We start from the raw sequence: 12,997 nt of genomic DNA, 5'->3' as shown, positions 1-12,997 counted from the left end.
GGCCTACCAATTTAACGTTTCCCAAGTTCTGGCACGATAAAAATGTTACGGGAGTTTTGACTACCGCAAATGTGTCCAGAACACTCATTGTTGTCCATCAGGATGGGGGCGGTGGGGCTAATGGCTTTGTTGAGAGATTCGAATTAATATACACGGCTGGAACATAAACAGACGATTATCATGGACAGATCATACTCCAGAAATTTTGAAAAATGTGATAATGATAGTCATAGCGACAGCACCGAAGATGCGGAATCTTTTATGTCTGACTCCGTTCCCGTGTAGCCAAGTAAGTGGACCAAGTTTTCAAGTCAGAGTGTAGCGTTCCCCCGTCCCGCCTACCTACTCCCCGCGCCAACTCGTAGCGCGAAGACAGTAGTGACATTTTAATGTACTAAACAAATTTAATTGTTTTTGTTTTAATATATTAAGCCCGTAATTTCTCCGGACACATCGCAGCGCTAGGCTTATTGTGTTACGTATGTTGTAATTTAATTACTTAGTATCATGAAAGTCCTGCCCTCGGACAGAAAACTATGAATAAATGAATACTGATATAATTAAATTTAATGGGAACATATTTTGCAACTACCTAAGATGGAGAGTCAATAGTCGTGGAGAAAAAATGATTAGTCGATTCTGACATGGTCGACTAAATTTACCGCCATTTATTTGTCATGCTTTTGTACACTTATCGGACATTACCGAACTTTCACGAAGCGAACGATTGCGGAAACTCGGAAAGAAGCGAAAGGAGGTAGTAAAGCATTTGGTGTGTGTTCATTTTGTAAATGTAAATTTTAACGTGACGGTTATTATATCTGTTATAAGTACCTGTACATTATAAGAATTTAAAGATAGAAAATGTGACAATTTACCTTTTCCCCAAGAATTATACATAATTGGAGAAAACGGCTAAATTCATGTAAAATATGTTCAGGTTTACTGAGTGAACATAACCTAGATTGATTTACTACTAATTTTTATGCTTTTTACAGGAGTGGATAGAATGGCAAAGGAATTTACACAAAACTCGGGCATTCCTGAAGTGATTCAGAAGTTCAAAGTAATTTTTGGACAAAGTAAAGATGGTATGTATATAATGGGTGTGAAGTGTGTGATTGTGATATGATGTTATGAAGGAAAGTGTTACTAGAAATGAGGATTTCTCTTCTGGAAAGTATTTCCTGCACATTCTTCAGTAAATCTATTAATGTATGGTACATAATATGAAGAATATTTATTAGTTGGTGTTGTGGCAGTTTTGATTGCAGACCTACCCTATTGTTTTGATTGTAGGCCTATCCAATTGTTTTGATTGTAGGCTAGTTTATTGTTGATATTGCCATATTAACAACATTGAAAAATGATTGTTTCTATGTTTAACAATGCTTCAGAGTGTGGTGATTGTTTAATTTTTGTGAATTGATGAGTAGGAAGAGATTTGAATACAAGTGTTGGTGACCTACTTGAAGAGTTGTGCTTGTTGTCTTGGATTAGGTTGAAGAAAATATCTCATTTAAAAGGCATACATAGGAGATTGAATTCCCAAAGCCTCGAATAATATACCTCAGTGCAACATTTTATTGTTAGAGTCGATTTATGTGGCACAATTTTATTGGATGGGTACCAGTGCTCATTATTGTGACACAGGTATCCCAAAATTTCACTTTAGGGGAAAATGTCCAGAGAACTTTACGCAAGGTGTTATCTCGTGAAAAGTGTTGACTGTGTTGTTATTGGAGTAAATTGATCAATGCAAAATTGCTACTTTGGTTATAAGTCACAAAAATCATACCACTTATATTAGCTTGCTTTGAATGTCACAGTTTTCGAATTTTCAATAGCACGCGACACTGAAATTCTGAAATTGCATTTTTCTAAGTTCTACGATGCGGGAATCTGTGACAGATTAGATTAGACGTTAAGTTAGTTCAGACTTCTTACTCGCTGGTAAGAGACTGCACTATGGTGCATCTGTGGCTGCTGGCGGGTATGCTCTCTTCCTCTTCCTGCTGCACTACAGTGCATATTATGGTGCACTGATTACCTATTACCCATTTCAGCGAGTGCTGACAACAATTGTGTTAAATAATCACTTTTAGATTATGTACACCGATCGATTCTTTCCAATTTTTACCTATTTTATAATATGTTTTCAAGTCTACTGACGTCCTATATGAATTCTTCACATTCCAAACTACCTTTCCTCTAAAAATTAGACCATTTTTCCACCTTCTTCGTAAAAAAAACCTTCAATATTACGTGCTGTAGAAAACCCCAGTTTTCCTTGATTTTGTAGTTACAATGTAATGGAATTTTATCGTAAGTGGAACGAGAAAGAAACTAGGACCATAAGAGAATTATTTATAATAATATGTCATTTTTAAGTTACACAACAATACAATAACAATTGCCTTCAGCTTTTAAATCCACAAAAAATTGTGGATCATTAGACACTTCTTAAATTTTGGCTAGATTACTGAATCATTGGAAATTAACAGACATTTGCAAAAATGATATTAAATATTTTTATAATGTATTTGGTAATTAGCCAGAAGGCCTCACTCCTTCATCCAGAAAATGACTTTCATGCTTTAAGTTAGGTTTGGTTGTATCAGAATAGATTTGATTTATGTATTGGTAAATTTTACTGGTACTAAGTGATTTTCGCTTTGGCTTAAATTTCGTTAACATATTAGGGGCCTATATTATAATACAATAAAATTTGTCTTCAAGTTCTAAATTACATAATTGTGGATCATGTTACACTTTTCAACACTACTTTTTTAATTTTGGCTAGAGTAACCATTGGAAAGTATCAGACATATGAAAGAATGAGACTGGTAATTTTTATTAATTTATTTGGTAGTTATCTAGAAGGCTACGCCCCTTTATTCAGAACATGACGTAGATCTGTGCTTTAAGTTAGGTTCGGTTTCATCAAGGCAGATTTATTTTTGTAACTGACACGTGATTTTGCTATGGTTTAGGTCTGGGTTTTTTCAGGATTTTTTTTTTTCTTTCTTTAACGGGAGTTTTGCTTCATCATAGGTTTTATAGATGATGAAGTGAATGATATCTTCTGATATTTGCCTTAACTTTTTTGGTTAAATGAGTGCTGAGGTAGTTTCCATTCCATTTTGCTTCCACACCTCCAGTAATTTCCTCTGTAATACCAACATAACTTCGGTGAAATTACAAAAGTTTCACGCTAGTGTATAGTCAGTCTATGTTTTGCATATACGAATCTGTAACAGATTATGTTAGGTTAGTTTAGGATTTTGTTATGCCTTGCATATATGAATCTCTGCAGAATTTTCGAAGTCTGGAGATTTTTGCTTAGTGATGTCAGTGTAATGGCCGAAGTAGAAACGAAGTTACAATATAGGAATTTTGTGTCTATTTCATTACTATTTGTTGTCCTTCACTATTTTTCAGTTTTTATTGAATTAATACAAGTTTTGCATTCTTCACATTACATCATATCGCATGTTTTATTTCTCTACATTCCTTTCCTTCAATAGAAATCACAATGTTTGCACTTTCATTACCACACACCTCTCATTTCACACATAATTTACTACATTTCCGAACAATTTCCTTTTCTTGAAATATTTCCCTATAAAATCCTTAACTTTTGAAATCCAAATAGGCAATTTCCATATAAAATCCTTGACTTTTGAAATCTCTCCCCAAAAGAAATCCCATAATCGGCCTTTTCACTTTCAAAGTCATCTGAGCTACCACAACTCTCGTTTTTCCACTTTTTTTTTTGTATCCAATGGCAGGACCCTTAATTTGTTATTCGCCCCAACTTTTAGAGCAGCTCACAGATGTCACTAGTGTCGAGAATAGAGTTTCCACCCATCCAGCTTTCAGTGAATGTCAATATATTCCAGTGGTGGCTCGTGCCTTTCTTGAATGGATGTTCCAAAAAATATGAGTAATGAACACACTGATATATTCTCGTATAGCTGAATCACACGTCACAGATAAACGAGTTCTAATATGCATGCACAAAAATCTACGCATATGAAACTAAAATTAAAACCATTAAACAAGAGTAGAGTAAAATTAATTCATAGGACTCACCTTCACTGCTGTTGTAGATGGTGTTGAAGATCTGGATTTATTTGTACAGAAACTCAATTGGCCTAGTTTTGAGAGATGCGAACTTATCAATAACTTTATTATTTTGGTCTCTAATGTTGTTAACAAGTTTTTTTTTTTCACTGCCAACATAGCCAATGTACTTAATCGGTCTTCTGTCATGGTGTTACTGAGGAATGTTTTAATCCTCTTTTAATTTAACACACTCACAATTTCACACACGTCCGTCTCCAAACTTCAGGTGTTTCTGTTTCAACTTTCAATACACACCAATGCAGTTTGTATTTTTCTTACTTTGCTGAACAAAAGACAACAGAATCAGCACCCTCGTGTAACGGTATTTTGAAAAGAAAGAGTAAAGAGAGAAAGTGAGGAAAGAGGGAGAAAGGAACGGGATGCCAGACCCAAGGGAGATGGAGCATCTCTCTTTCTCTGTCACTAGCACATTTAAGACCTGTGCGAGCAGAGCTATTGTAACCATTGTACCAAACCAGAAAATATTCTCGCCTCAGGCTATTCTACTGTGCTAGAGAAAAATTGTGCGAGCTGCTGTTAACCTGTCCAATGGAGATTTAAAAACACACAACACATGAACAGGACATTCTCTCGAGACGAAAAATGTAGGAACGTCATTACACATTGGAAAGTAATAGATGTACCGGTAATAATATTAATACACTAATACGTATGATTATTGTTGGTTTTTAAGATGTTCACGTGCTCCTGTGCACATATAGAGGAACTGCCGCTGATATATTCACATGCATGTTTCATACGAAGTAGGTCTGTACGTTATTTCTTATTTAATTACGCTTACCTGAATATAGTGTTGAATTGTAATCATAACGCAACAGAACTGAATTGTGTATTGATATTAATATTAATACCGGTATTACTTACTTACTTACTGGCTTTTAAGGAACCCGGAGGTTCATTGCCGCCCTCACATAAGCCTGCCATTGGTCCCTATCCTGAGCAAGATTAATCCAGTCTCTATCATCATATCCCATCTCCCTCAAATCCATTTTAATATTATCTTCCCATCTACGTCTCGGCCTCCCCAAAGGTCTTTTCCCTCCGGCCTCCCAACTAACACTCTATATGCATTTCTGAATTCGCCCATACGTGCTATATGCCCTGCCCATCTCAAACGTCTGGATTTAATGTTCCTAATTATGTCAGGTGAAGGATACAATGCGTGCAGTTCTGCGTTGTGTAACTTTCTCCATTCTCCTATAACGTCATCCCTTTTAGCCCCAAATATTTTCCTAAGAACCTTATTCTCAAAAACCCTCAATCTCTGTTCCTCTCTCAAAGTGAGAGTTCAAGTTTCACAGCCATACAGAACAACCGGTAATATAACTGTTTTATAAATTCTAACTTTCAGAAATTTTGACAGCAGACTAGATGACAAAAGCTTCTCAACCGAATAATAACAGGCATTTCCCATATTTATTCTGTGTTTAATTTCCTCCCGAGTGTCATTTATATTTGTTACTGTTGCTCCAAGATATTTGAATTTTTCCACCTCTTCGAAGTATAAATCTCCAACTTTTATAGTTCCATTTCGTACAAGATTCTGATCACGAGACATAATCATATACTTAGTCTTTTCGGGATTTACTTCCAACCCTTTCTCTTTACTTGCTTCAAGTAGAATATTAATACCAGTATTACTAATTAATTATTAAGTCACAAGCCTAGGTACTTGTATTTTCATCAATTTACTTTACTGCAAACCGAAGTTATTGATGCCAACATACAAGTTAGAAAATAACTTCCAGTTGTAGTATTTGTCAGTACCCGAAATTCGAAACGAAGTTGGCAAAAGAAAATTCAATCTGAGAGCAAGAAAATCACTATAATCAACTAGCTTATGTAGTAATGGGGGAAAAATGGTTTGGTTTCACCCTTAGTATTAGTAGTTAGTTAGTATTTATTTATTTAACCTGGTAGAGATAAGGCCGTCAGGCCTTCTCTGCCCCTCTACCAGGAGATTCCAACTACAATATCAACAATAAAATTACAATTAGTATTAAATTTACAATTACAATTGCAAATAATATTACAGTTAGTATTAAATTTACAATTACAATAAAATCAAAGTACGAAAAGATTACCTGAATAATTAAAGCTAGATAATTTATCATAGAGAAACAAAGAATATTTTATATTTACTGAATTACAAATTAAATCTAGAATAACAAAATTGTATAGTGATGAAATTACTGAATATTGAAATATTTTGTCATAGATTAAAGAAACTATTTACAAGTAATCAATTACTGACCAAGTGCCTAGTAAGTTTTCGTTTGAATTCAATTTTATTTCGACAGTCCCTGATGCTAGCAGGTAGCGAATTCCAGAGTCTTGGCAGGGCTATTGTGAAAGAAGATGAGTATGAGGAGGTGCGATGGGATGGTATTGTTAGTATTGTTTCATGACGAGAGCGTGTGTTCAGATTATGGTGGGAAGAAAGGTAAGTGAAGCGAGACGACAGGTACGAAGGAATAGAAGAGTTCAAGATTTCGAAGAGAAAGAGAAGTGAATGTAAATTTCTTTTCTTATCTAGTTTAAGCCAACCTATTGCTTCCAGGGATGGGGTAATATGATCATATTTACGAACATTGCTTACAAAACGTACACACAAATTATGAGCACGTTGAAGTTTCATTTTGTTGTCGCTGGAGAGGTCAGTCAGTAAAATGTCCGCATAGTCGAAATAGGGAAATGCAAGTGTCTGCACAAGGGACTTTTTTAAGCAAGAGGGGAGATGAACATTTATCCTTTTTAGCACATGGATAATAGAATATACTTTTCTGCAGGTTTCTGTGATTTGCATGTCCCAGTTGAGATTATTATCCATGTGAATGCCAAGATTTTTTACTGAAGAACTGAAAGGGATATGCACTGTACTTACTTTAACAGGGGAAATGTCGAGGTGTTTTACAGCGTCGGTTTGCCGTTTGTGTCCTAATATAATTGCTTGTGTCTTTCCAGGATTGATTTTAAGACGGAGTTTCTTTGTCCATGTCACAATCGAGTCAATGTCTTCGTTCAATTTATCTATAGCGTCATTTACTCGGTCTAAGCGGGAAGAGATGTAGCATTGAAGGTCGTCAGCATACAAGTGATAGTTACAATGCCTTACAAGAGATGTAATATCATTGACATATATTGTGAACAACAATGGTCCGAGTACCGACCCCTGTGGTATACCTGATGTTATGTCAAGCCAGGAGGATCTTCGATTCCCGGATACAACACATTGTTTTCTTTCCCGTAAGTAGGATTCGAACCAACTCACAGCAGTCTCTGACAAATACATATTTCTCAATTTATGGGTGAGCAGGTCAAAATTTACAGAGTTGAAAGCTTTGCTAAGGTCAAGAAGTGTTAGTATTGTTACTTTATTAGAGTCGATTGCTTCACGAATGTCTTCGGTCACTTTAAGTAGAGCAGTGCTTGTGTTGTGTCCAGCTCTGAAACCTGACTGATATTCGTCGAATAGTTTGTGTTCGTTCATGTAGTTAGTAATTTGTCTGTGTACGATTCTTTCCAGTGCTTTTGAAATGGCTGGCAGGATACTGATTGGTCTATAGTCGTTCGGGTCGGTGGGAACTTTGACTTTTGGAAGAGGAAGAACGAAAGCTTGCTTCCATATTTTAGGGAAAGTTGAAGTGATTAAGGAACTATTGAATATATGTGCAATCGTAGGTATTACTATCTCTTGTATTTTCTGTATAAGTATTATGCTAATGTTGTCTGGCCCTTGGGCTTTTGTCTTGATGCGTCGGATGGCTTTCATTACGTCAATGGGAGTGACGTCGGTAAAATAGAATTTGTCTCGAGTTGGGGGAACTGAGTCAGGCAAAACTGTGTCTTGTTTCGTTGTGTCGTTCAAGCTTGGGTCCTTTACAAAGTGTTCGTTCAAGCGGTCAAGTGGGATGGGAATGTCTGCTTGTTCACTAGCCCTTCCAAGTCCAATAACCTTCAGATTTTTCCATAATTCGGAAGGGGTTGTGTTGGGTTCTATAAGTTTGTAAGAGTATTTCAGTTTAGCGTTTCTTATTAGTTGAGTCGTTCTATTTCTTAGGTGTTTATAGGAGTTAAAATATTCGTCGTTTTTGTTGTGGGTGTATTTTCTATAAGCTAAGTCGCGTTCGGACATCAGGCTACGTATTTCAGTCGTCATCCAAGGAGCTGGGTATACCCTTAGGGTATTAAGTAAGCTGATTTGGACTATAACTATTTGTTTATTTATTAGTAATTCATTAACTAGAAGACAGCGATTAATATATGAGTTAAGCACTAAAATGATACGTGTTTATTAATGCTTGCAGTACCAGCAAAGACCATATACATTTCTTATAGGATACTATGGGGGGACAAGTCCCATCTGTAGCCCTTATTACACTTTCGTCATAACCCTTCTATATTATGCCTAAACCGTCAAAAACTGACATAGCCTAATACATAACATAGATATGAGTATTAACCTTAAAACTCCACATTTCCACACATATTCCATTGTGAGTATAAAAGTGACATATGTAACTCGGTGGCGTATTATTTATTACAGTAGAACCTCTATTATCCGTCGTAATGAAGGGGATGGGCTGAACGGTTAATCGAAAAAATCAGATAATCTGTACCATGAAACATTTTCGTAAATTCAGAGAATAATGCACTTTGGTAAATTCCTCCATGGTATTGTATTTAACACGCTAGGTAGTGGTAAGTCTGATTGTCAACGACACATTTTAAGGAAAAGTGTCTGTCTGTGGAAAGATAGGAATAGTGGAGGTCTCGTGTTGTAGATTTACATACTTTATCCTCTCCAATCTCGTATTCTGATGCGAGATGAGCCACAGTTTCTCTTTCCCCAGACCACTCAATTTTTTAGGTCTGCACTTTTTTTTTCAGATACTTAGGACAACAACATTTGTTTTGAAACCTCTAGAAGAATTTTATGCGAATTAACGGAAGGGATGGGCTGATTTCCCCCCTGTTGGAAAGTTATCCCCTCTCATAAATTCATATTACATTCCTGCCAGGGATACCTTCTTTCCTCCCTTCACAAAATATAATTGTTTTAATACGAGTATGTACTTTATAAAGTAAAAAGCAAAGAAAATAATATAGATGTACTAGTGGCTTGTGCAGCAAATGCTGCAAACTAAGTTCATTACACGTTCAAATAAACATTTTTCAGATTTATTTTCAATCAAGAATACCAGACATTCGGAAAGTTATTTGCTTCCATAATAATGAAAGATATTCTCTCTCGAGCCAATACTGAAGAGAACCACGCATATAAATATCTACACCACACCGCCATTAAATATATGAAAAAGACCCAACCCCACTTGATTAATAACTATAAAAATATTTGATTTTTAATAATATTATTATCTTACGTAAGTTTTATAGCTTTCACTAACATATACTATATATACTATATAGCCGCCACAGTAAAATATAGAAATCAAAACCTAATTTAAGTTATTCTCTACATCTACTTATATAACCCCAAAACGTTTCACTTTCATATCATCAATATAGCATTAATATATATAATTAATGAAAAATAGTCGCATCACGGCATTAACTACAATAATATTTCATTTCTAATAGTAATAATGTCATCAAACCACCTCAAGTTTTATAGTTTTTAATATCCAATAAACAGCTGTACCCAGAAAATTACACACCACAGAATCGAACCTGTAAATTATTTTTATTAAGCTAAGTTTTTAATAACCAATTTAATTTGAGCTCTAAATATGTCAGCATTCTTGCAGATCATGGCCTTCGTGTAATATTGTTTACTGTAGTGTGTGTTTTGTTTTATTCTGAAATGCAACACGGCCGACTTGATGCTTGCTTCGCTTCTCCTGAATGCAGTTAGCTAGTTCTCAAAACTGACGACAGATGGATTTTGGAAAATAGGAAAATTATGTAGGAAAATTGACATTTCACTGAACACTACTATTTTTCCGAAAAACTTTGGGTTCCAAGCTTCAAAATGAGGGGCCATTTATTAAAATCCTTTCAGCCGTTTTCCTGTAATTTCCATTACCAGTTCAAATTATATATATAGATTATCATCACCAGCAAGCTGACAACAATCAATAACTTAGGAATTACATATTTTATCTTAAGCCTGTTCACGGATATAAGTATTATTATAATCAAGATGCAAGACAAGCAACTCAGTGCGACCAAGCGTTGAGCCGTATCGAATGAGGATAATAATAATTTTATGTATGATATTCTCTATCTAGGATTCTATCCCCCTCTCATCAGAAATCTTAATTCGCACCCAGGTTATACAATATGATAACTCGAACAGTACACCATACTCTGCAGGGTAAAGGCTTGTAATAACACTCTAGAAAAATAGCATGCTAATACAATGTATAGTAATATTTCTGCAGCATAAAAAAAAAAGGCAAGAGAAAGACAGACAGATAATCCAACTATCGGTTAATAGGGTGATGGATAATCGGGGTTCCACTGATTTATTTATTTTTATTTTATTTTATTTTATTTTATTTTATTTTATGGACATCTATGACGTAGTGCAGAGGGCGGCCACTAGAGGGAACCCAAGAGATGGAGCTTAATCTGAGACGATTCTCAACGGTGTCGGGATTGTAGCCGGCGTGGCTTAGTGGTTAAAGCATCAGCACGGAGAGCTGAAAACCCGGGTTCAAATCCCGGCGCCGGAGAGAATTTTTCTCCGTTCCATCTCTCTCTCATCATCTCTCTCTCATATTTTTATTTTGCTAATAATTGTAACATAAAATGTAATATATACAGAAAAAATTTAGCTCGCCCCTGAAAGAGTACAACTCGTGCTCAGGGGCGGATTCCTGAATTGAAATTAATAATTATACAATACAATTTCTCTTATGTCTACTATGCAATTATAATATATAAATTTAAATTTACAATTTTTCAATTTTTATAAAATCCATACATAACTTTTAAAATTTAATACTAGAACTATTAGAATTGACAAGATTAGGATATTTAAATATAAATTTGTTATATATTCTTGGGCATAAATTACTACTATGATTAAATACTGTAACAGTGTTGCATTTTGGTTCAAACAATCTTAAAGAATAAATTCATATCTTTTGTTTCATAATTATGAGAATACAATTCAAAATTATTTCGATTTTTATGTATGAATTTTATTAATACAATATAATAAATTTGTCTTATGTTAAGTACATTAAAGTCTAAAAACAAATTTTGAGATGGAAAATCAATAGGTTTATGAAGACATATTTTAATTATTTTCTTCTGTAATAAATAAAGTGGATTAAAATTGGATTTAAATGAGCTACCCCATCCTATAATTCCATACATAATTACCGATTGAAATAAAGTTAAATATATTGTGCGTAATAAACTTATTGACAAGTAATAATGTTCAATTATATTCAATATTCTATATATACATGAAAACACAAATATGAGTGAACATTTTCCTAACTCTGTAGGCTTCATTCATTCATAGTTTTCTGCCAAGGACAGATTCTTCACTGCAAACCCAGCATTCCTCAATTTTTCCTATTTCTGTCTTCCTCTTAGTCTCCGCATATGATCCATATATCTTAATGTTGTCTATCATCTGATATCTTCTTCTGCCCCGAACTCTTCTCAGCCAGTGACCCAACCAATTTCTTTCAGCATTATTTTTTCTTCACCCGCTCTTTCTAGCTCAACTTCATTGCTTATTCTGTCTGTCCATTCTACACACTCCATTCTTCTCCATATCCACATTTCAAATGCTTCTAATCGTTTCCCTTCACTTCATCATAATGTCCATGTTTCTGCTTCCTACAATACCACACTCCACACAAAGCAATTAACTAGTCTCTTCCTTAGATCTTTTCCCAGAGGTCCACAGAAGATGCTCCTTTCTCTATTAAAAGCTTCCTTTGCCATTGCTATCCTTCTTTTGACTTCCTGGCAGCAGTTCATGTTATACTTAGAGTACACTTCAAGTATTTGAAGCTGTCCACTTGTTCCACTGACTCATTTCTAATTCGCACGTTTACCTTCTTTATTTTTCTTCTGTTAACCAGGGTCTTTGTCTTGTTTGCATTTATCTTCATCCCATACTGCTCAAACTTAAGAGGAGAGGATGGTATTTTTTAAAACTTTTTTCCTATTTGGTGTAAAATATCAATTTTTTGTATGTAGAAAGCTCATAGCTGTGGCAACTCAACCACATAAAAATATTTTGAAAAAAAATATATTTGGGGGCCCAAATTTGAAAAAAAATATACCCAATGCAGGATTGTACTAAAACCGTCCTTTAAATCTGCTCCAAAAAAGAATTATCAAAATTTGTCTATATAAACCTTTTGATTACCCAACAAAATTAATTTTTCAGGAATTTGGCGTATCAAATCTAGAACAAATTTATAAACAAAAATTGCTGATTTACTTCCATAAAAACCACAATAAATTTAAATTTGATCCTCATGAATACCAGACGAGACAAAACTACAGTTTCTTTCTAAATACTCCCAAATGCCACACAACTGCTGGATTAAAACACAGCAGAAATTTTGGACCCAAAATATATAATACATTAATTAGAGCTTACCCTGAGCTAAGTACACTTAACACACATAGATTTAAGAAACAAATCAGATTAATTATTTAATTGTTTAAGCTAATTGAGTTAAAAATTGTTACTCTAATATTCATGTACTTCTGTATTTTCTATTTGTATATAGACTCTGTTATTACATGCTGTATGTATTTTACCATTTATTAATGTTATTGTGCTCAATGAACTCTCTTAATTTTGTGATATATTTTGTATAACTGATCTGAACTGCGCCCGAGCACGAGC

At 34.6% G+C, this 12,997-nt stretch overlaps 1 protein-coding gene and 1 non-coding gene across 2 annotated transcripts in view; both read left to right on the top strand.

Moving 5' to 3' along the window:
• The first annotated feature begins 735 nt into the window (after positions 1 to 735).
• LOC138712648 (uncharacterized) overlaps positions 736 to 12,997 on the top strand; it is a 91,036-nt gene continuing 78,774 nt past the window's right edge. Inside the window, exons 1-2 of the mRNA XM_069844614.1 lie at positions 736 to 772; positions 999 to 1,091. Of these exons, the coding sequence (XP_069700715.1) occupies positions 1,010 to 1,091 (82 nt within the window). The 5' untranslated portion in view covers positions 736 to 772; positions 999 to 1,009. The remainder of the gene's footprint in view (positions 773 to 998; positions 1,092 to 12,997) is intronic.
• On the top strand, positions 10,776 to 10,847 carry TRNAS-GGA (transfer RNA serine (anticodon GGA)). Its single transcript has one exon. It is a non-coding gene; the product is annotated as a tRNA-Ser (tRNA).

The sequence above is a fragment of the Periplaneta americana genome, chromosome 2 (assembly GCF_040183065.1).
Source record: "Periplaneta americana isolate PAMFEO1 chromosome 2, P.americana_PAMFEO1_priV1, whole genome shotgun sequence".
Lineage (NCBI taxonomy): Eukaryota > Metazoa > Arthropoda > Insecta > Blattodea > Blattidae > Periplaneta > Periplaneta americana.
This window is presented reverse-complemented; position numbering and strand designations above follow the sequence as displayed.